This window comes from Sarcophilus harrisii, chromosome 4 (genome assembly GCF_902635505.1).
Source record: "Sarcophilus harrisii chromosome 4, mSarHar1.11, whole genome shotgun sequence".
NCBI lineage: Eukaryota > Metazoa > Chordata > Mammalia > Dasyuromorphia > Dasyuridae > Sarcophilus > Sarcophilus harrisii.
In genome coordinates this window covers 11,549,992-11,574,848 of record NC_045429.1, presented here as the reverse complement: position 1 = coordinate 11,574,848, position 24,857 = coordinate 11,549,992, and the positions used below count along the sequence as shown (strand labels likewise).

Sequence of the window (24,857 nt, the reverse complement as noted above, 5' to 3'; positions counted from 1 at the left end):
TTAAGAAGAAAGATGGGTTTAAGAGAGAAAGATGAATTCTATTTTGGACTTGTTGAGTCTGAGATGCCTGTGGGACACTTAGGTGGTAATGCTTAGAAACTGATGGACATTTTGGAACATCATCTTAGGAAAAAAATGACAATGAATGTGTGTTGTTCAGACACTGAAATATATCTGACTTTTCATGACTCCATGGACCGTAGCATACCAGTTCTGTCCATGGGTTTTCTTGGCAAAGATACTGAATGGTTTGCCATTTCCTTCTCTAGTGCTTTAAGGCAAACAGGGTTAAGTGACTTGCCCAGATATCCACATCTAGTAAGTGTCTGAAGGCATATTTGAAATCAGAGCTTCTTCACTTCAGGCCTACTGAGCTACCTAGTTGCCTCCTAGATTTTGGACTTATCTATGTAGAAATGATATATAATTGAATCTGTGAGAGAATGGAAGAGATAATAGGACAGGGGCTTTCAAGTCATCCATGCTTAGGACACAAATGATAGCAGTTCAGATGTGGTTGGTCTGGGCCTCTCAATTCCCTAATCCCAAAGCCTATCAATCTGTCATTGTAGTCTAAGATCGCATCAGCTTTGCATTTGCTGTCATGTCACCCTTGGGCTTTTCCTTTAACTTGAAATTTTAAAAAAATCTAGATTTTTTTTGAGAGATTACTTTTGAGATACATTTCTCCTATCTTATATTTGTGAATTTATTTTTTCTGGGCCGATTTTTAAGATTTGATATTTATCCTTGTCAGATTTAGGTGTAATTTTAAAAAATACCAATTTCTGATGATTTTGATAATTGATTTCCTTGGAAGAAGTATGCTTTATATACTTATAACATGAGAATGTTGGACTCCCCAAGAGATATGATGAGTGGCCACCTACTAAAAAACTGGTGTGGTCCAAGTATAGTTGCCTTATTTAGAAAACAATTCTGGAAACACTGAATCTTAGAGCTCTAGTCCTTAAAATATGAACCTCAGAGGGCTTGAAATATGAATTACAATTAATACGTTCCAAAAGGTAGTCATCTAATTTCTCACAAAATCAATTTATTAAGTACCTACTATGTGCCAGTAGAGGGACCGAGAATAATGTTAGAAAGGAACTCAGAAGCCTTCTGACTTTTCATTGATACGTGAAAGAATCCCTACAATGACTTACATAATCATCCAAGCTCTTTGGGAAGACCTCTGAGGGGAACCCATCACCATGAGAATTATTGCCTGAACCTAGGATAGTCTGTTTCCAGCTTGATTCCTTGTGCTATCTGAAGAAAAATGGGCTGGGATGAACCTCTAATGCCAAACCCTCTGAGGGTCTACATAAGGGTGGCAGAATTGAGCTCCACTTGGAAGGAACAGTAGCTGGTATTTTCTCTCTTTAGTATCTCATGGTATACATTTATAAATACCCTTCAGTGATAGAACCTGGTTGCTTTGATCTGAATGTGTGATTTTCAATTTTTTAATTGCCTTGCTTAATTAAAAAAATCAACTCCAGTTCTATGTTTAATTATCTCTAGAAAATCTAAAGTTTATGGGGATATCAACATTGCATTATCAAAATAATGGAAAGGAAAATTAATATGACTTATTTTAAGGCAAAGATTATATATTCAGAGCTGGAAGGAATCTTAGAAGTCACAAAATCCAACTTTCTCATTTTACAGATGAGGAAACAGAGGCTTATAATGGTTAAATGATTCTCCCAGCATCACAAGCTGGTGTCAGTGGCAATTTTGAACCCCAATATTTCTGGTTCAAAGGCAAGCGCGCTCCCCTATAGGATGCTTTCTTCCTATTGAAGATACAAATCTTGGGGTACCTGAACATTTCATCAATTATCTAATCTCCATTATGGAAATATTCCAGTGGAAAAAAAGAGCCAGCATCATCTACCCCAAATATTGGTTTTTGTGATGATGAAAGTGAAGGGGAGCAGCATGGCATAGGAAAGAGAGTTCTGGAGCAGGGTTCAAATTTTGCTTTATACACTTGCCAAATATGTGATCTAGGTCTCAGTTTTCTCATCTATAAAATAATAGGGTTGGACTCACCAGTGTCTCTCTCTCTCTCTCTCTCTCTCTCTCTCTCTCTCTCTCTCTCTCTCTCTCTCTCTCTTTGGTTTTGGGGGTGGATAATGGTACAAACATACAGGATATGATGTAGGATGCCAAGCTGAAAGAATAATACAGACTAGTTTGTCTGGGAATTTTTCTTCATTGCCCCTCAACCTTGAGAAAAAAAGAAAAATGTCTAAGACTTAAACTAGCTCTAGCACTGTAAGAAAATTGTGCTTTTCTCTTGGTATTTTGGCCTCTATTACTTAGTGAAATGTGGTTTTTTATAAAAATTGATGTTTCCAACAGCCTTTGGGAAAAAACCAGTCACTGTGCAGTGTGAGAAGATATACGGTGAACCATTACACTGTTAACAACATGACTTGGTCAGAAGACATAGGGAATGATACTAAAGTCACTTTTCCATGGACTGAACTAACACATACAGTTACTGTTGTGGCCGTAAACTCAATTGGCCCTTCTGTGATGAATTTTAATCTAACTTTCTCATGGAAGATGAGCACAGGTAAGAGCACTAGCTTGGTGCAATATATACTTTCTTTTCTTTTTAAAATGTTATATTGATGCTCTATTTTTTTCACATCATCCACAATTTCTAATAACAAACTCCTGGAACTAAATCAAAGGACTAGTCCCCATATTTGGATATAGTGTATCCCCAAAATCTTAGTTGTGATTTTGAGCTACGATAGTTTTAAGTTACATTAATATATATATATATACATACACACATATAAATATACAAATATATGTGTATTTGTACATGTATGTGTGTATGTATATTTCATTTTGCTCCTTTGAGGGATTCTTGTTTTTAGTCTTAGATCAAAAAAGTGTCTTTCAGACAACTTGGGAACTTTGTTCTGTCTCCAAAATAGCTCCATGAATTCTACTATGTCTCCAAAACATCTAGCTTGAAAAAAAAAAATCCTCATACACACACACATACACACACACACACACACACACACACACACAATTATTATAACCAAACACATGTTTAAAAAAAAAGGTATTTCTCATCCCACATCTAAAATCCATCACTTCCCTGATGAGATTCAGGAGGGACATTTGGCCATCAGTCCTCTGAAGTCACAATTATTCATGGCACTGATTATAATTCCTAAGTTTTTCAATCTTTGCATCATTGTGGCCAATGATACCCAACCATGTCTCCTTTAAAGCAGAGATTCAGCCTTGGTACCACATTCTCTGGGTGCCAAGAAATCTATATTTGGCTCTCTAATAAGTAAAAAACCTTCAGCTAAGAATCCCCCAAAATGATTCTATTCTGCCCAGATTTATAGCTCTTTTTGTTCCAAATTTTATAGGTGACCAACTGTTTAAAGTATGTACAATATTTACTTTTTAGCTTAGCTTTGCTTCCTCTTGAAGTTAATATATAATATTACAAATATAATGTTTTTCATTTTTTTCCCACCTGCAGTAAATAGTGTACAATCCCTCAGTGCTCATGTAGTAAATAGCAGCTGTGTGGTTCTTTCCTGGATGGTGATACCTACAGAATATACTCTGATGTATTTTGTTATTGAATGGAATAATCTTGATGAAGAGAATGGAATTAAATGGATTCGAGTTCCTTCAAATGTTAAGAAATATTATATCCATGGTGAGTTTGGATTGTGTTTAAAGTACTATAGGAATGTGAATGCTATTAATAGCAGTAATTATTGAGAAGTGTGTGCTATTCCTCTGCTGGAATGGGAAGGCTAGTGTATGTAATCAGCATTGGATAAAAGTTGGGAGACATTGGAGACTATTCCAAGATCTACCACAAAACTAGAATGCTTGTTGTAATGCTCGCACAGATCTCTTGATTTATCTGAGTTTCATGTTTTCTCATGGGAAAGATGAGAAAAATAAAAACCATGTTACCTATCTCCCAGGGTCATTGTCATGACTAAATAATGGACAAGACACAGAATGGACTGATTATATTTAAATCTTTGAGGGGTGCAGAGGGCAGATTCAGGATCCATAGATGGAAGCTCCAAGAAGACATATTTAAGCTCAGGAAAAAAATAACAAGCTATCTAAGGAAGGTATAAGTTCTTTTCCATTGGAGAGCTTCAGAGAGTCACTTGGTGGATTTAACATAGCAGGTATTCCTTTTGGGTATAGATTGGAGTAGAAGGACCCCGAGATCCTTTTTATCTTAAAAAATAATGATTCTTTGAAATCATATAACATACAAGGATTTCTCCTAAAGCTTTAGCTTAAAACTACATTATGATTTTTTGGGGAATACTGTATGCTTCTTACATACAACCATATATGTGTGTATGTATATATATATATATATAATATATATTATACACATTATATTTTATATATTAGCTACACACATAGCCTGCCATAACTGTTTTTATCATGAGTTCATATAGTCATACAATTATGAATCTTAATTAGAATATTTTCATTCAGAGATTAAATTTATATGGTTTTTTTAATATCAAGTATGCAATTGATATGATGTAATATTTTCTCTAAAATATAATGTTCTCTGTTGAGGTTTTCTTGGGGTCTCTGGAGGCAGCCTTTGTTTCAGTTCAGTAATCACCACATGAGTAGCCAGGGGTTAAAGTCCAAATCCTTTATTATCTCTTTCAAAGTCTTGTCTCTTTTCCTGGGGCTTTGGTGAGCTTTCTTGGAGGCCTTCTGTAGTCTTGGTTCTGAGAGCCTGAGCTCCCATCTGCCTTCTCTGGCTTCTGAATCTCCCCGACTTCCATGGGTTTGTGCTTCAGTCTCCAGCCACAACAAAGGTGGACGATGGAATGAATCTGTCTCACCCTCCGAGAGCTTCTAGGGCACTTATCCTTTCTGGCCCTGAGAACTTCTAGCTTATATGCCCCACACTGAGCATACACCAATCATTATATCACTGGGAAACCATTATTTGTTGTAGGATTAAATCAATGCTAAACTAGATTTAACCATTGTCTCCTCAATTCCATTTAGGACCTTGTTTCAAGTTCTGGCCCATAACAATGTGACATCACACAGATTATGAGATCACAACTCAGAGCTAGGAGGTGCTTATTAGTGATCTAGAAAATCAACATATAGGAAACTAATGCCCTGAGGCAGCCAGTTGGTTAGTGGATAGAGTGCTGGATTAAAATTAGAAAGACCTGAATTTAGATCCATCCTCAAAAATTTATTAGCTGTATGACCGTGGGGAAATTCAGTGAGATCTACCTCAGTTTCCACATTTGTAAAAGGGGAAATAATAACACCTACCTCATGAGGATATTGTCAGATGGGATAATATATGTAAAGTGCTTTGTAAACTATAAAGCAGTATAGATAGCAGTATAATGTTATCAATTACTACTATTATTAAGTAATTTGACCAAGTTCACAGGGATAGTTATTGATACACCTGGGATTCGAAGCCAAGTTTTCTATTGATAAATTCATTCCTCTTCTCCCTTTACTTCCTATACCACTGTCTCATGTTGAAACTGCCCAACCAGCAAATTGAATAAGCTGACCTAAGAAATGATAGCAAGATAATAATGACTATGATAAATAATTAGGATTTTAATGATAATAGGTAACATGTATATAGTACTCACTATGTGCCAGGCACCATTATTATCTCATTTGGTCCTCCCAACTACACTAGGAAGCAGGTACTAATGTGATCCTAACTGCAACATAGTGAATTTTCAAATGATTTGAATATATCATGGGATATTCATGGATAGGCAATTGATGGAGAGAATATGGAATCTGTAAGACTACATTTACTGAAGAATCAAAGTATATACATATACACATATATAATTATAATCTATAACTTGCTTTAAAATTGCAAAGCACTTTACAATTGTAATAGCATTTGATCTTTATAACAACTCTGGGAGAGATGGGGGAACCGAGGCAGTCAGAGGTTAGATGATTTGCCCAGAGTCACATGGTTCCTGAAAACCTAAGCTAGACTGGAACTCCAGCCTTCCTGATTCTAGATGCTGCAGACCTAGCCTATTATAAGAATAAAACTGTTTCAAACACATTTAAAACAAAAATTATCAAATTTTCCAATTAGTTAGTTGTTTTTCAAAGAAGAGTAGTACTTATCAGTTGATTACTTCTCCTTAGCTTATATAAATGTCCATAAAATGGATTTGTATTTTGAGGCACCAGGCATTATGTTGACCTCTCTGATAGCCAAGAGAGCTACCTTTTGCTAAAAGATGCATAGGCAGCCATGATCTATATCTTTGGAAAGATCCAATTCAATGGTTAAGAATTTGAATTCTTTTAGTGAACCAACATCTGGAGTATGGACTCTAAGACCTCAAGATGCTGAACACACTCTATCTTACTACTCTGCAAACAACTTTTCCTGTTTTGGAATGACTCTAATTGTTAGGACATTCTCCCTTAAAGCCCCAGTGGGCTTTCATATAATTAATGATTGTAATCCACCCTACTTTTCTCCTTCTAAGGACAAGCAGAACAACTCTGCTCCATTTTCAGTGTGATATCCTCTCAAATATTTGAAGAAAGTAATCACATCTCTCTCATGAGTCTTTTTTGTGTTAAACATCCCTAGTTCATTTATCCAAGAAATAATAATCTGATCATAACATGACATAGCTTGCATGGAGGAAAGACTGGGAAATGGTTTGTTTGGTTTGACATGAATTCTTACAACATTGGGCTCACTCATATATGTCTAAATAGAAAAACATATTCCAAATTCAGACATCAGTGATTTTTGTTTTTCTCTCAGTTTGGACTGACTATAGCCTTATTGTCTGAGAGAACCTTTATGCTGTTGTTGCTATCGATATCAGAGATTAAACTGAAAGCAAGAGCGGGAGAGGGAGCCCTTCAAACAATGAAGGAATATGAGGTTTTATAAAAAATGTCCAGTTATATGAATTTCTTGATTAGTTCAATACAAAAGACTTTCTGAGCTCTGTTTTCTTTCCAGATCACTTTATTCCTATTGAGAAATACCACTTCAGCCTTTACCCAGTGTTTCTAGAAGGAGTAGGGAAGCCTACGATGACAAATACATTCACTAGAGGTAAATTACCTTTTATTGTTGCCTATTTTTTAAAAGAATGAGATGGGGGCTGCTAGGTGGCACAGTGGATAGAACACCAGCCCTGAAGTCAGGAGGACCTGAGTTCAAAGACATTCAATACTTCCTACCTGTGTGACCCTGGGCTAGCCACTTAAACCCCATTGCCTCAGCAAAATAAATAAATAAAAAAATAAAAACAATGAGATGATGATGATGATGATGGCAGTGGTGATGGTGATAGTGATGATGAAAATAATAATGATGATGAAAGTGATGAGGAGAAGGATCATGATGATAGCTTTCATATGTAGCTTTTTTCCCCTGAGTCCCATCATCCTGGTACATCATTGAATGTGACTTTGAATTCTAGCTCAGATTGAATGGTAAGAAAAATAAAGAAGAATCTTTAGCCCAGCAGTACTTCTAGGATTGATAATTTCAACTGGTATCAATACTTCTCTATATCTGCTAATTCAGTCCCTTTGTAATTGTAAATCAGTTAGTCATTGAGCATTTATTAAATGCTTACTGTGTGCCAGGTACTATCCTAAACCTCAGACATATAAAGAAAAAACCCAGCAGATTATCATCAACTAATGTATAAATCAGCAAGCAGTAATTAGGTACCTACTATGATACTGTGATAGGCATAGTGCTTGCTAGCTACTGAGAATATCAACAAAAAGTGAGGAAAAAAAAAACCTTCCTGCCCTCAAAAGACTTGCATTCATTTTGTTGAAAATGCAAGTAAAATGAAAATGAAGTTCTTAAACTCGATAATTCTTGCTTATTACTATAATTCTAAGTATTAAATATTTTGTTTTTCATATATTTGGCATTCATAGAGCCAAAGCTGTAATGACCTTAGACTAAAATATGACAAATACTAGCTGTGATGTTTTTGGTATAGAAAATAATGGCCATTCTTTCAAGGTTCTGAACTGTGAATTGTTTGTTTTTTTTTTTTTTTCAGAAGACATCATGAAACAGGAGAATGATCCAGGTCTCTATGTAATCATTCCCATAATTATTTTCTCTTCCATCTTATTGCTTGGAACCTTGTTAATATCACATCAAAGGTATGGTATTGCCCATGGGGCATTTTGTGCATCCATGTTTTAGGGAATAGCTTCATAATGACACAGGGCTTTACAGACATCGTTTCATTTGAATCTCATTAAAAACCCTGAGAGGTCAGTGCTGTTTTTCTATCAAATGACTATATTAACAATCAAAGGCCAACACTGCTCACTCCAAACCACAAGAGCTGGTTTGGCAGCCAAGAAGCTCTGATTTTTCTGCTAAATTCCCTTTATTTGTCCTGGGTTTTTAGGACCCTGGAGAGCATCCTACACATTTCAAACCTGCACTGACTCCATACTCTCCAGGAAAATAAATGGAGTTTAACATTTGAAAGCATCTGTCCATGCCATGGAACTACTAGAACAGACAGAACCTACCAGAATGATGTTTCAAGTGAAATAATTTCGAAAACTCACTTCTTAGGTGTTTGTGAGATCTGTATGTTCTTTATTTACAATAATTTGGATCCACTGGCTTTGGGGGAGTAAAAGGACATGTTGCTATGATTACCCTAAAAGTGAATAGCTATGTCAGAGTGGTGATATTTTTCAACCCCATGATGAGGGTAGGGGGCACAATATTTGAATTCATACTTTGGTTGTTCACATTTTCCACGTGCTTCTGTAGTTAGACCAAATCAATGTATTTTTAAATTTCTTTTTTCAGAATGAAGAAGCTATTTTGGGAAGATGTTCCAAACCCCAAGAATTGTTCCTGGGCACAAGGAGTAAACTTTCACAAGGTCTCTTTTTCTGTCTTAATTATAAACCAAAAGCTGTTCTTACTCAGTTTCATTCTTTATTAGTCCTCTTTGTTTGAAATTCCCCTGATCTAAGATGATTCTACAGAAGGTCTTCAGATTAAAACATTCCAGGAAGGCAAGACACCAAATTCTCTAGAGATTTTTAGCTGGTGATATCTGACAAGATTTATCTCAATTCCATGGCATAATGATGGTGAGAAGATCAGGCATTTGTTCATAGAGAATTCCACAGAATTCCTGCTGTAGAAATGAGAGAAAGAGAGAGAGAGAGATGGAGACATAGACAGAGAGAAATAGAGAGAGACAGGCAGACAGACAGAGATACAGAGAGACAGAGACAGAGATAGAGACATAAAGAAAAAAAGAGAGAGAGAAACAGAGAAGGGGGGGGTTAGAGAGACAGGCAGACAGACAGAGAGACAGAGAGACAGAGATAGAGACAAAGAAAAAAAAAGAGAGAGAAACAGAGACGGGGGGGTTAGAGAGACAGAGACAGAAAGATAGACACAGAGAAAGACAGAGAGATAGAGAAAGACAGAGAAAGAGAGACAAAGACAGAAAGACAGATAGAGAGAGACACAGAGACAGAAAGACAGAGGCATAGACAGAGAGAGCCAGAGACAGGCAGATAGAAAGAGGGAGAGAGAGAGAAAAAGAGAAACAGAGACAGAGAAACAGAGAAAGAAACAGAAACCAAGAGAAAGAAAAAGAGACAGACAGAGATGAGACAGAGAGACAAAGACACTGACAGAAATGAGAGAAGCTAGGTTCAAAGTCTAATGAAACTTGAACTTTTCCACCTGTTTATTTAAAAAGTCAGATCTTATTACATTCTCATCATGCTCTTGTGATCTACCAAACACAGTATATTTTAATCACTTTAGGGAAAATACATATCAGTTTCCACCTCACTTTATGTATCTGAAAAGCTTAATTGCCAAGGAGCTAGCTCAGGGCATTTGCTGTTTAGGGCACTCCTTTCTGCAGGCATTTGTGAATTCCTGTCATAGGGAGATGAGCTCAGTGAACAGCAATCATTCATCACCAAATGTCTTATTTTATTCCTATCAATAAATTCTTATTCAAGTGCAATGTGCAAGAAATTTAAAAACTTAAAAACAAACCAGTTCTCTCCCTTGAGGTGGTCACCCCACCTGTACGCAAATATGTTTAGACGGAAAACCACCAGCCAGGGGGAGCCCAGGAAGGGCTCACAGAGGATGGAGCATCTCCTGAGTAGGGCATGAAAGGAAGACAATGATTTGGAGAGCTAGGGATGGGATGAGAAAGCACATTATTGCAGATAAGGCTTAGGCAAAAATGCAGTGGGGCAGGAGATTCAGTAGTCTAGCTGAGTGTCTAGAGTAGGGCTTGAACATTTTCCACTAGAGATCTCTTTTCACTGGAGAACTTTTTACATGACCCCGGTTATGTAGGTATATAAAAGATATACAAATCAAGCATGTACTGATAGTAAATAATAATTTAATGGCACCCACATGGGATTGTGACCCACAGTTTAAGAAATTTTGCTTTAGAGCTCTGGACATAAAGCCAGAAAGATCTGAATTCAAATCCCACTTTGGCTACTTATTAGTAGTGTGATACTGGATAAACATCTCTCTAAGCCCCAGTTTTCTATCTATAAAATAAGAGGGTTGGACTAGACTTCCCTTCAAATTCTCTGAGTCTCACTTTTGAGGACAGGCTAGAAGTTTAATTGGGCTGGACTGTGTGACCAATTCAGTTCAGTGAGCTAATGTATCAGTCACCATGTCAGCCACTACCAAAGACTAAAAAAGCGCCACTCCCTGCTTTCCAGTAACATGCCTTTTCCTATTTAAAGCTATTAATTGAAAATTAAGAGGGATAATTCAAGAAAGAAGAGTAGAGTGGACAAAATTGAGAGTGCTTATCCTGAACGGTCATGGGCAGTGGTCTTAATAATGGTTCTTTTTATCCTTTAAGAGAATTCAATGTGAAAAAAAATCATTTAGGAAAATTTAAAGACTCCTAAGCCCCACATGAATTTATTAATTTCCTGCATTCTCACTTCACTATACCTTTAAGTCATTTCAATTTTTTCTCTAATGTTTTATTTTGCTATTAAAATTAAGCTACTTGAGAAAGTATTTTAATTTTATATTTGTATTTTAGTGCCAGGTGTATATTAAATGCTAACCAAATGTTTTTATTTTTTAACTCATATATTCTTTGTTACCCCTTTAAAAAAAAAAAGAACTTTTGCTACTTCTTATTGACTATTTTCTCTTTTTTCTATTTATTACTGAATATCCTTTGCTATTATTTTTCCTTAGTATATTCATTTGGGTTGTTAGACTTCATTACGGCATATGGTGTTTAGGCCATTTCTGCCCTTAGATGAGCTGAGGGACCCATGTAAACAAGTGGGACTTTTTGCTTGCATTTCAACACACTTTTTCATTCCTATAAAGGAGGGACCTTGGACCCCACTATAATCCTTCTATACACCCCAGAAGTCATAACTGATAAACAGGAGAAATATTTGAAAATTTCAGCATTTCATTTCTAATATGAATGATTTTTTTCTTTTCATTTTTTTTTATTTTATTTTATCAGAGAGTGGACGTTCTTTGAAGTCTAATCTTGATCACTACCAGCTGAACCCATTGGGCCAGTTCCCCATCCTTTCTTTAAAAAGCTGTTAGAAAATGTTTATTATTTACATAAGAAGGAGAAAAGCAATTCTATTTTTACAAAATCATACATGCGTTGCATATCATGGGAGCATATGGGGGTTACAAATTAGGATAGGAGTATAAAATCAGATCAGAGTTTTGTTGTATTTTCTTTGCATGAAGGACGCAAATGTATTATCTGCTAACTCAAACTTAGGTTTAACTGCATGAGTTTTCTAGCTGAATGGACTGTTCCAATTAGAAAGGCAACACATGTCAATGTTATTGTGAGATATCTGTTAAACATTCAAGATGAAATATCTGCATACTGCTAAATACCAAATGAAAATAGAAATTTCAGTTGCTCCCAAAGCAGTTTTGCATGAGGCTCAAATATAGTAAGAAAAGGTGTTTGTATCTGTTCCCAGAGAACTTTTATCTTAGTCTCACAAAGAAAATTGATCCATTTTAAAATGGATTCTTTTAGACAAAGACACAATGGTTTTTAAGTTTGTGTGTAGCATCCTTACTGAATATATAATTTTGAATTCAGAGTGAAAGTAGAAATTAGAATTGACTCCAGTGAAAACCAATAGAATGTAAGTCCCTTGAGGGCAGGCACTATTTTTTTTTTTCTCTCTGAATTCCTGGAATGATATTTGGTACTCAGTACTTAGTAGAAGCTTAATAAATGCTAATTAAAATTCCAGTCAACAGCAAAATCATTTAAACATAGGCTGGCTTCATGCATCCAAATTATAACTTTTATTCCTGCTTTTGTATTTTTGTTTTGTATAATTACATTTTACAAATTTGTACTATTATATCTTAAATCGTCATAACCCCTTCTTCTGAGTAAATAAATCAACCCACAAGCAGTTATTAAACCCTTATTCTGTGCCAGATACTGAATTTGGAATTATAAGACCTGGGAATCAATTATTAAGTACCTACTATGTTCCAGGGATTGATATTGTCATCAAGGATAGAAATCCAAAAGCAAAATAGACCCTGTCCTCAAGAGGCTTACATTCTATTGTTTTTATGGGAAAAAACAAAAGATCATAAAAAAAAATTAAGTGAATAATGTTGATATATTGAAAAACTGCAAGAAATCACTGGATCTAAAAAAATATTCTTAGTTAAAAACTATGAAAAGTCGAAGAATAATCTAGTGATACAATGTAGATGAACTTCTCAATATTTTATATAGTGATAGGCATCAATAAGCAATATAAAGGCTTCCTTCTTGAATAATTTCTTTGCAAAACTGGAATATAAATACCACCTGATGCTAATAGGGCATACATTCCAATCATTTTAGGGCCATAATTCCTATCTGCATGTTAATCTTAAGACAATTTTCTGCATGAAAGCAGAAATATTAGGAAGAAGCTAGCCAAAAACTCAGTGAGCAAATGAAGATCTGAATATTTCACGCAACATCACAGCAAGTGTCTGCCAGGAAGATGAGAAGCTTGATGATGATTTTTCTGTGTATGTATAAAATGATAGAAAAGGGTTGTTTTTAGCTTACTTTAATCATATCTCTATAATCAGAATTCATATCCAGTGTGCTCAGTTTATTTATATATCATCTATTTTTAAAGCAGTGATTTCTCTAATTTAATAGTAAAATGGATTTTAAAATATATATGATATATTTGATGTACTTTTAGTAGGTCATTTGTTGGTCATTCAATCAGACAGTTGAATGTAAATTCACAGGGAAAAGTAAATTGGACAATTGACATTTCCATTGCTAGAGTGTGTCATAGTGACATTGTATGTATTTTCTAGGCCATGTCAACAACCTGTTATTTTTTAATGTGATATATCCACAATGCTTTCTAGTTTTCATTTACTTTTAAATCATATATCAATTCCCATTGGCTATCAAAATTAGCTTTTTATATAGATCACTGATTTTCACCTCTCTTGGCAGGATTTTTGTTATGATGTAACATCCATTTGATTTGTTGTGATAAACAAAATCCATTTGTTGTGCTTGATGTCTTGTGGTTTTTTTTTGTCTTCATTCCTCATGACGCCTTGCATGTAAGTTTGTAAGCTAAGTTTTTCATAAGGAAATCAGTAATTGCTTATTTATACATTTGTGCTTTCCTGTCTTACCAATATCATCATCAATGAAAATCTTATTAATTTCTTATTCAGACGTTATTCTGGGCTATCCAGCTCAAGCTAATCCAACCCAGATCAACTCAATCCAATCTAATCTACCACAACACAATAAAAGTCATTTTAGTAAAACCCAACCCAACCCAACCCAATCTACTCCACCAAAACAAATACTGATACAACCAAACCCAACCTAATCCAATCTAATCCAGTAGGCATTCTTAAATTTCTTTTATATGTGAGATACTATGTTAGGTCTTGGGTTTACAAAGACTAAGATAGTGGGGACAGATTAGGTGATAGATATATATATATATAATTTTTTCCTTTACCATTTGTTTTTCCTCTCTTCTTATAAAATTGTTATTTTCCATTTTTAATCTGTCTTTGCCCTAGGTTATGTTAGAAAATTGTAGTTTTTATGCTTCACACAATTAGTTTTGGGTATAATATAATACACTCTAATAAATCCTGGCAAATTCTACATAACAAATAACATTTTCATGTAATATGTTTCTGACATATCTCACTTCACAACTATCATGGTCAATTTGAAATTCCTATCTTTTCGTCCTCATTGGTCCTTATATCTATCCATCTTAAAGAAGGATTTAGTATGCAAAAAAAAAATTCCAAAATCATTGATGACCATAAAAAATGTGTCTTTTTTTTTTAGCCTGAAACTTTTGAGCACCTTTTTATCAAGTGCACAAGAGCTGTCGCATTTGGTCCTTTTCTTCTGGAGCCTGAACCAGTTTCAGAAGATCTAACTGTGGAAAGAACATGGAAAAGTGGAGAGGAGAAGAACATGGTACCAGCTCTTGGACTCTCCTTTTGTGACCCAGAGCCCGAGGAGGATTCTGTTTGTCCTGATGACCACATCACTAATACCCATCTCGCCCAGAGTGGTGGTTGTAGGACAGTCAGTGAGCAGAGCAAACAATCCGTGAAATACGCTGTACTTTTGAATAACTCTAAGTCAAGTACGCTAGATAATAAGCAAAAGAATCTAAACAGCTCCTTCAGCAAATGTTTATCGATAAAAAATTCCCTGTTAAAAGGGTCTTTCTCTGGTAGTTCATGGGAGATAGAGACTCAGGCCATTTTGATATTATCAGATCAACAGCCAAACACAAAACCTTCCCATTTTCCATTCTCAGATAATTCTTCTGAACTGTCAGATCAAGACAAAAACTTCCATGAAGAGAACAGTGCCCAGAGGCCTGTTTACTATTTAGGGATCACTTCAACAACCAAGAAGGAAAATGACATTTTTTTGACTGAGACCTCAGGAGTGATGTGTCCTCTCCCTGCCCACAGTTTATTCACAGATGTAGGAGTACTTCAGGACAGTTGTTCAGGCTTACATCCCTTTGTAGAAACAAACCTTCACTTGGGGGCGTCAGTTAGTAAGACGTTTGTTTCTTACATGCCTCAATTTCAGACCTGTTCTGCCAAAACACAGAAAATAACGGAAAACGTGATATGTGACTTCACTGTATAACACCATTATCTGTGTCCCCACATTGCTTGCTGCTATAATGGTTTTTCTGAAAACATTGGCTTCAATGGATCAGTGACCTCACATTGTGGAGTTGACATTTGTGTGAACTGTGTGGAGCTCAACCCACGCCTCTCTTTGTCATTCTGTGGGGTTGTTGTCAATGTCCTCCTATGCCTCCTCCCTCAAGATCTCCTCAACATCCTAAAGTCGTCCTCTTGATCGATTTCCATTTCATGGCCACCAGTGAAGTCCTCCTCCCTTGCGCTTACTACATGATCGCTCCATCTCATTTTCTAAATATGCTTTTCCTGCATTAATTCTGTTATGTGCCTTGCATGCAGATAAATTCTGAAGCATACCCATACCCATACCCATCGTTATTTTTTGGGTCACCTACAACTTTGACAGATTTAAAGATTAAAATGTCATAAATTCCAAGATCTTTTGTGAAGAGGAAGGAAGAACAATGTTTTCTACACTTGAAAATATTTCTCCACAAAATCAAAGGTCTGAACTGGAAGGTACTAAATTTAAAAAAAATAGTATAGTACAGGAGAGTTGAATAAGAAATCTGGAATCAAGTCCTATTTACGATCCTAACAGTCTTAGGTAAATCATTTAGTATCTTTGGTCTTCAGTTTACTCATCTGGAAATGGGGTTGGACCAGATGGCTTCTGAATTCCCTTACATCTTTAAATCCATGATAATGTAAATACTTCTTACCATGATGAGGGAAAAGAGAAAATGTATAAAGTTTTAGTGTATTCCAAGTGTTGTCATGATGCAATTCACAAATCAAAATGTCAGCAACCCCATAAGCCTTATTCCTCCTAGAAACAATTCCAAGAGTTTTTGTTGTTTTGTTTTGATGGGAAGTGTTCACCACCAGCTCCATTTCTATCTCATATTTCTGAAAGAAGATATTGCATGAGCATACACATGTGAGATGAACCTAATTTTTTTCTTTCCCATAAATATCTATCAAGTTCAGTCCTAGCAACTCTTTTTTTGTGAGTTGCATTAACATGTTGCATTAACAAGGATTGTGTTACATTGGGAACCAAATCTAGGCTCTAATATAATAAAATGATGTCACTTAGTAGAATGACAGTACCTGAAAATACTTGTTGATAGTACCACAAATCCCCCCTCCTCTTATTTTGGATGATCCTTATCCTACCTGAGGAAGCAAGCACTGGCTTTGGAGTCGGAGAATGTAGCTGCCCAAATCTTACTTATAACGCCTGTTACCTGTGCAACCACCGACAAGATATTTGACTTCTCTGGACCTGAGCTTCTTTCAGTGTAGAATGTGAGAATTGAACCTAGACCTCTGAAAGCCCTTCTCATTCTTGATCTATGATCTTATGAACCTACCGACAGAATGCAATGGCAAAAGAATCAATACAACATTGTTTTCAGCTTGTTGTTTTGAACTGTGGACTGTTTTGTAGAGTTGTGGCCATTGCTTGAGTACTGAGCAGAGAAGACTCAGGCTGAGTTGCCCATTGCCTATTCATCACAAAAACTTGAACACGTCACTTATAATTTTTTTTTTCATCTTCAGTATGAATATTGTGTAGTGGAGAGAGAATGGATGTGAGTCAGGATTCTGTGCTTTGGAATTTTCTCAGGCCCTATGTGTCTCTGGTCAAGTCTGCAAAATGTGGGAATTGAAGTGAATGACCTCTAAGGATTTTTCTAGCTCTCAGAATTGTCCTTTGTATTCTAATAAAAAAATTATTCATGTCAGAGGATTTCAAGCTGTGGGATGTGGACACTTGAGAGATGATCTAAAGCTAGCTCCAATATTTTACAGAAGAGGAAACGGAGGCCCAGAGAGATGAGGTGATTTCTCTGATGCCACATAGTCAATAAATATCTCAGCCTTATTTTCCATCATCAGAAAATGTTTCTTGATTGCCAGTTTAAATGTGGTATAGAATCAGAGCCTGCATGAAAAATCATTTCATATAAATTTGTCTCTTTTTAACAAGGAGGTGATTCAGGTCAATTCCATCGACTTGTAAGGGGGCTGTGGGGAGTGGATTTGGATAACAACAGTATTTTCATCTTTGCTGTTGTTTTTTGCTTGCTTGGTTTTTTTCTTTCTCATCTTTTCCCTTTTGATCTAACTGTTCTTGTACAGTAAGTGGAAGTACGTTTGGAAGGAAAAATTATTTCATGGGCATGATTATTTGGTAATGTTGGTTGATATAAAGAAAAAACCTGGAAACTGTGACATAGAATTTGGAGTTAAGAAACAAACATGTCCAGCTGGGCTGGACATAAAATAGCTCACTTGGGAAAAAACACTGATTTATAACTAAGACTCTCCAAAGCCTTTGGTCTCCTCTGAAACCTTTTTACTTGTTTCTAAACCCTGCCATAATTTTTCCTTGTTTCTAAGAGGAAGAGAATTCTAGTGATAGATAATCTTGTATCATGAGCAACCAAGGCAGGGTCTTGTACAAGGTAGAGCAGTCTAAATGGGACACCATTTTCTATAAATGCTTAGCTAGACGTTATGGTAAGGCTCCTGGAGCTCAACAACTACCTATACAATTACACAATCATGATATTCAATCAGTCAAACAATAAACATTTATTGAGTGTGTACTATGTGCCAGGCACTTGAAGCTCATCTATTTGACAGTTACAGGAAAAACAAAAACAAAAACAAAACTTCTGGGTCCAGAATTAGAGGACCTTGCCTTGAAATTTTGCTATGCTTTTAATTGCTTTATCATCTTAGGTTAGTTATTTTCTCTCCATGGTCCTTAGTTTCCACATTTATAAAGTGTCATCCACAAGATGATATCTCAAGCTCCTTTTTAGCCTTAAAACTGATCTATTGGATCTGATTCTTTTCTTTTCCTTCCTTCCTTTCTTTCTTCCTTCCTTCCTTCCTTCCTTCCTTCCTTCCTTCCTTCCTTCCTTCCTTCCTTCCTTCCTTCCTTCTTTTCTTCCTTTCTTCCTCATTTATTTATTTATTTATTCAGTGTATATGTGTGTGTGTATGTGGCAATTGAGCTTACGTGACTTGCCCAAAGTCATACAGCTGGTAAGTGCTAAGTGTCTGATCTTCAACTTCAGGGCCAGAGTTCTATCCACTGTGCTCTCTACTACCCCTGGGACTGTTTCTTAATAACAATTATTGGGAACATGGATGAGGATTTCCCAGAATTGATCTATTATTGTCACTGTCTCCAAGGGCTGGTTCTAAACATGCCCGCATTAATCCATTAGCAACACAAAATGCCTCTGATGCTCATGGTGAAGTGGTTTTAAGGCACTGGCTACAGGGAGAGACATCAAAGAAGATTTTGTGCTACCATTTATCTCCTTTCTGTGACAAGCAGAAATCATGGTTCCTTGTATGAGAGTTTCCATTAATTGATTAATATCTAATCAAAATATATGTTCAGAATAGTGATATATAGTCAAGAATATGAAAGGAACATAGACCATTGGGGGTTTCTCCCAAAATCTTTTAATGATGGAACACTCAACTGTGTTTGATTTTCTCAAATAGATGGTCAGAATCTGTAAACAAAATCCCCTTAATGAGTGTCTAAATTTACAAACTCTCAATGGACTAACAGCAAAAAATTTATGAATAGTCCTTCTTTGGCCTGAAAGCCTTGGGAATTTATATTTGAATGAGATTTACTGTGTTTACCTTGATGCTGAAAGCAAAGGAAAACTCTGCCACTGATCTAATAGAAATTATCTCAACAAATGGGTGAAAGGATGAATTCAACAAAAAGGATTACCAAAGACTGTTTGGTCTCTGTGCTCTCTGGGACACCTGATCTGCTATTGGAAGTCAGGATTTGCAAGTCCAGTATTATATGTCTGGGTCTGCTGTAGTAGGCTCACCCTTACTGTGAGCCTGGTCTAGAGGAGTACTCATTGGATATATTGCAAAGGGGAAGGGCTTAAATGCCCCCTGGGGCCTCCACTATCTTCCAAATACTGTAATGCTGAAATACACACACACACACACACACACACACACACACACACACATTACACATAAGAAAGTATAATTAAGGACAAATAAAACCATGGCAACTTTCTCCTGCAGTTTGGAAGTCAGAGGAATAAGATTAAATTGCTGGTAGATGCTTCTGAAGGCAGAGTCCTTGACTTTACCTGACTGTCGTAGTTGGACTTTTTTCACCTGGGCCAGCACTAGACGGCCTTTTTGTGATATCGCCAGAATATCCCTGGTACCATCTCTGCCAGGCTGAATGGGAGGCTCTTCTGAGAGTCTAGGGGGCACCATTGGATGGCCAGCCTTGAGGATGGGAGTAGAGGGCTCTTCAGGGGTAAGGGAATTCCAGAGGGAATTTCTGGGGGAATAGTGCATTGTTCAACAGGTGATATGTTATCTCTTCAACAATAATTTGTTAAATGTCTACCATGTGATAGGTTCTGTACTAAGTGCCAAAGATATAAAATAAGGGAAAAACAATCCTTGTTCTCAAGGAACTCACAATCAAGTAATTGAGCCAACATGCAAATGACTACATATAATTAAAATACAGAAAGGAAAAATTGGGGATAAACAAGAGAGAGATGGCCATTGTGCACATGAAAGGAGACCAGGGTAGGTTCTTTATTTCTTTAACAGACAGGAGTTTTTTAAAGCTTGAAGCAAGTCACAATGCAGGAGGTAGAATTGATGAGGGAAGCAGTTCTCAGAATTGGGGTTGATCAGAGAAGATGCCCATCAGGGGATGAAGTGTCTTGTTCCATTAATGACAAGAAGGTCAATGGCATCGCTTCAAAGAGTGCATGGAAGAAAATCAGATCTAAGAAGAATAAAAAGGTAGCAAAGGACCAGATTGTAAAAGGCTTTAAAGGCCAAAGAGAGGGTTTTATATTAGATCTTCAAGGTAATGGGGAGCTACTAAGGAGATGATCAAGTCAAACCTAAGATAAGTTGACAGATAAATCATGGATGGATTGGACAGAGAGATGCAATAGAAAGGCCAATAAGGACACATCAGCCCCAAAGTCCCATTTCCATATTGCCAATATTCATAAATATTTCTTAAACACAGTACTAAGCATGGAACATAAAAAGGAAAAAAAAAAGTCTTCATGGGCTTTCTTTACATTCACTTTGATGTGACAGATCAATTGAAGGGTAATTTGAAAAGAGAAATCAATAATCACTGGAGACTCAGGACAGGTTCTGGGTATGGAAGGATACTTGAGATGAAGCTTAAAGGAAGGTCAGGAATGGGGGGAAGAGGTGAGGAAGGAAAGCACTACATTCATAGGAAGGGGGTGCTGATGGTATCGAGACAAAAAAAAAAGATAAACAAGATGAGGAAGTGACTAGTAGACAACTCAATTAGTTAATAAATATTTATTGTGTCTACTATGTGCCAGAGACTGTGCTAACTTAATGCAGAATTGGAATCAACTTGGTGGAATTTGGTTCATATCCCAGTTCTAGTTCCATGTGTGATCTAGGATATTTTAATCCGATCCCTTTGGGCCTCAGTTTAGTGCTGAGGCATTTGGAGCCCTATCTATAAATGAGGAAAGTTGGACAAAATAATTTTTAAGCTTCTTTCTGACTTATCAGAGTCTTTTGGTAAATTTGGGAGAAGTATTTTTAGATATGGCATACATTCAGTGTCAGCAATGGGAGGCTACATCTAGTCCAAGATTCCTTCCATCCTTGAGAGTCTATGATTTGCACTTTCAAGAATCGTTTGTCAACCCTACTCAGGACATTATGTAAGCTAATAGATATTTGGACCAAAAACTTAGAGGTCAGATTTTTTTTTCAAATTTTTACTTTTACTATTAAGGAAACTGAGGGGCAATGTCTTTCATGACCTTGCTCACTGACCCTCCTGACTGACCACCACTCTATGCTAGTTCAGGTTTCTAGATTCGACCTCAGTGTTAGAACCAACAAGCATTGAGTAAGTCTTTACTGTGCACCAACACTGGGGACATAATTATAAAAGCACAACAGTATTTGCCCACAAGGAATTTACCCTTTAATAAGGGCATTCTAGACAGCTTAGGAAATGGTGTCCAGAACAAGAATATTTGGTCTAAGCAGTCACGGGGATTGGGTGGAGAGCCAAAGGATGGTAAGATAGTTACAATCTCCCCAATAATAATGGCAGGATTGAATGGAGTATTATTCCCAGAACAAGAGACAAAAAGCAGAGGGTAGAGGGAAGGAGATGGAGGGAGGAAAGGACAATACTATCTATTGCCAGAAGGCAACATGCTGTCACTTGCAAGGTTCTGGTGCCCTGGTGGATGGCTGGATGGGAAGGAACGTTACTTGAGGGTCTGTGATTGGTGAGATAGTGAAGACGAGATTTAATGCCTTCATTCTTCAATCCCAGGCAATTCTTCCTTTTGATCTCCAAAGTGAGTGGATTAACTATCCTAAGATCCAAGAAGGTGAAGATCCTAAGGCAGTGAAGTGGATAGAGTGACAGGTCTGGAGTCCAGAATACTCAATGTCCTAACTTCAAATCTGGCTCAGACACTAATGTATGATCCTAAGCATCCTTGTTTTCCTCAGTTCCCTTGTCTATAAAATGAGCTGGAGAAAGAAATGATAAATCACTTTAGTATCTTTGCCAAGAAAACCCCAAAAGAGATCATGAAGAATTTGACACAACTGAAAGTCAATTCGACAACAACAAAAATCAAGAAAGATCTAAAAAAAAAAAAAAATCCTTCCTGGGTGAGGGGAGGTGAGCAGTGATAGGGTAGGATTATGGAGAGGAAGAAGAACTGACCCAGAAGTCATTGAAAGTAACCTTCAAGGTCTCATTGTCTCAGAGATTACTAGATGGAAGGGAAATCAGAGGCTTCCCAATTCAATCCTCTGTTGGTTGATGAGGAAACTAGGGCCAAGAGAGTTTAAATGACTTGGTCAAGCACAAAGTAAGCAACTTTCAGAGGCAGGTCTCCAATCTAGGGCTTCTTGACTCTGAGGTGAAAGTCCTATCCATTTCTAATCTGCAAAACAAGGGAGACAGTTGAGATACCCACTAAAGGCCCCTCTAGCTTTAAGAGAGGAGGACCATGATTTCGCCTACATAAGGGATTTGTATGGTTGTCCTGTTTGGTTTGCTTACATAGGTTATGCGCACCCATGAGGCTCTGTCTAGATATAGCTCACGGGAGGCAAAAATAATTATCTAGTCTCCTCCTCCAACCCTTTTTCAAGGGAGATTGATTCCTACCAGAAGGGGAGATAGGAGGTTATAGTCAGAGTCCAGCTACTCTCCTCCCCTCAGAGAGAAGAGACATTGGGTAACATCAGATCTATAACAATTAGGTTCAAGTGAAGTTCCTGACCACTATCCACTGGTGGGAAATAAGGACCCCAAGGTCTCTCTCCAAGGCTTGACTTTTCCCACCAAATGCTTGCTCCACAAGGAATATACAGCGTAAATAGCAAGTAAATCCATTTATCCAAGTTGACTGTAAAAGAGAAATAAAAGAAAGTATATCCAGAAGAATACAAATCAGACTACAGAATAAATGAGTTCTCCCATTGTAAATGAGATGAGTTGACTCAATCAAGAGAATCTCAGGTCTCACCCAAGAAGAAATTCCCCCAAATCTCTTGTATAACAAGCTGGGAATAGGAGCATGAAAGGGACTGCCAGCATATACATATATAGACACACACACACACACACACACACACACACTTCTTCCCATCCAAGCATCCACTAGGGCACCAGAACCTAGCAATTACCAACAGTTGCCTTCTGCCCTGCTGCCATGTGTTGTGCTTCCCTCCCTCTAGTCTTTGCTTTTAGTATCTTGTTCTGGGAATAATACTCCATTCAATCCTGCCATTATTATTGGACAGAGTATAACCATCTTACCATCCTTTGGCTCTCCACCCAATCCCCATGACTGCTTACACCAAATATTCTTCTTCTGGACAACGTTTCCTAAGCTGTCTAGAATGGCCTTATTAAAGGGTAAATTCCTTGTGGGCAGATACTTTTATATTTATGTTCCCAGTGTGTTTGTGTATGTCCTTCCCAGAGTCTTTCTTTCCCTTCAGGGATTTAAAGAGAAGTTGGAATGGCCCATCTTCCCTCTTAAAACTGCAAATCAAAAGCACTCAGATCTCTTTTCTCTAGCCCCTAATTGCACCTCACACAGGTTCAGGGTGTTAAGTAATCAGTCTCTACCAATGGGAAGAGACTTCCATACAAGTGATCCTTTGATAGTCAAGGACCACACACACACCCATTGATTAAATGTTTACTATATGTTAGACACTGTGCTAAGCCCTGGAAATAGAAATCCAAGCAAACAAAAAGACAGTCTGCTTTCAGTGAAAGCAACATATAAAACAGGGCCCAAAATGGAGGCTCCTGTGAGATAAGGTGAGCTGGAGGGGCAGAAGGCTGATTCAGGAGCAAAGGGCATCTCGGGCATGGATGGCCCAGCTCAGCAAGCAGAGCCAGAAAAGGAACGTTCATATTCTAAATAAAGGTAAGATAAGTGTTAATTGAGTCAATTCCTCAATCACCCTTATTATTACTAAGGCATCTCTTTCTCTGTGTGTCTCTTTGTCTCTTTCTGTCTCTCTCTCTTTCTCCTCTGTCTCTCTCTCTCTCTCTCTCTCTCTCTCTCTCTCTCTCTATCTCTCTCTCTGTCTCTGTCTCTCTTTCTGTCTGTCTGTCTCTCTCTTTCTTCCCCTTTATGTGTGTGTGTCTCTCTGTGTCTCTCTCGCTCTCTCTTTCCACCCTCTCTCTGTCTCTCTGTCTGTCTCTGTCTCTCTGTCTCTGTCTCTCTCTTTCTTTCTTTCTTTCTCTCTCTCTCTCTCTCTCACACACACACACATGCACACACACAAATATGAAAGATTATTTCACTTTTGTCTTTGTATTCCTAGCACTTAGCATAGTGCTCAGTGGGACACACAGAAGATGCTTAATAAATGTTGGTTGATGACTGGATTTCAAACTTCAGTATCCTAGTACTGGATAGTGCCCTCAGTGCTGGCAAATACTCTTTATTTACTTCACAAATCCTTGTTTCTTTCATTGTGGTTTTCTGACCATGAACCACAAAAGGCAAGGTAAGAATCTTGAAGTTCAGTCCACAATGACTACAACTGGCATTGGGGACACGAAGAGCTTGTTTGATTTGAAGGGCAGCCTTGTAACTCATTACATTAGAAATTGTAAAGTGCAGCCTTGTGTGTGAGGGCCAGTGGGTGGTGTGCTTTGGGAGAGTGAGTACTCATTCATTCTGGACTCCTACCTGATACTCACTTAGTAATTTTGGAACCATTCTTTGTAAGAATGAATGGAGCCCCCACCTCCTCATCCATTCAGTTGTGTGGCAAGAAACATTTTTTTTGTTATTGGAATCAGGGCTGGCCCACACTGGGGTGGGAGAGGTGGGTGCCCATGTAGTGTTTTAAGGGTAGGAAAGAAATCCATATATTCATTTAGCAAACACATAATAGATGTTACATAGTAGATAGTGAGTCTAAGAACCACAAAAGCCTGGGTTCAAATGTTGTC

At 37.2% G+C, this 24,857-nt stretch overlaps 1 protein-coding gene across 3 annotated transcripts in view; it reads left to right on the top strand.

Annotated features, from left to right (window-relative positions):
- The window catches only part of LEPR (leptin receptor), an 82,799-nt gene extending 65,465 nt beyond the window's left edge, over nt 1-17,334 (top strand). For 2 of the 3 annotated variants that reach the window (XM_003767270.3, XM_031968955.1), the window contains exons 14-19: nt 2,377-2,593; nt 3,536-3,718; nt 7,055-7,150; nt 8,124-8,229; nt 8,900-8,975; nt 14,472-17,334. In XM_003767270.3, the coding sequence (XP_003767318.1) occupies nt 2,377-2,593; nt 3,536-3,718; nt 7,055-7,150; nt 8,124-8,229; nt 8,900-8,975; nt 14,472-15,299 (1,506 nt within the window). In that variant the 3' untranslated portion in view covers nt 15,300-17,334. Of the gene's footprint in view, nt 1-2,376; nt 2,594-3,535; nt 3,719-7,054; nt 7,151-8,123; nt 8,230-8,899; nt 8,976-11,597; nt 13,669-14,471 lie in introns of those variants that run through there. The other variant, XM_031968957.1, reaches the window with a different exon arrangement.
- The last annotated feature ends 7,523 nt before the right edge of the window (nt 17,335-24,857 follow it).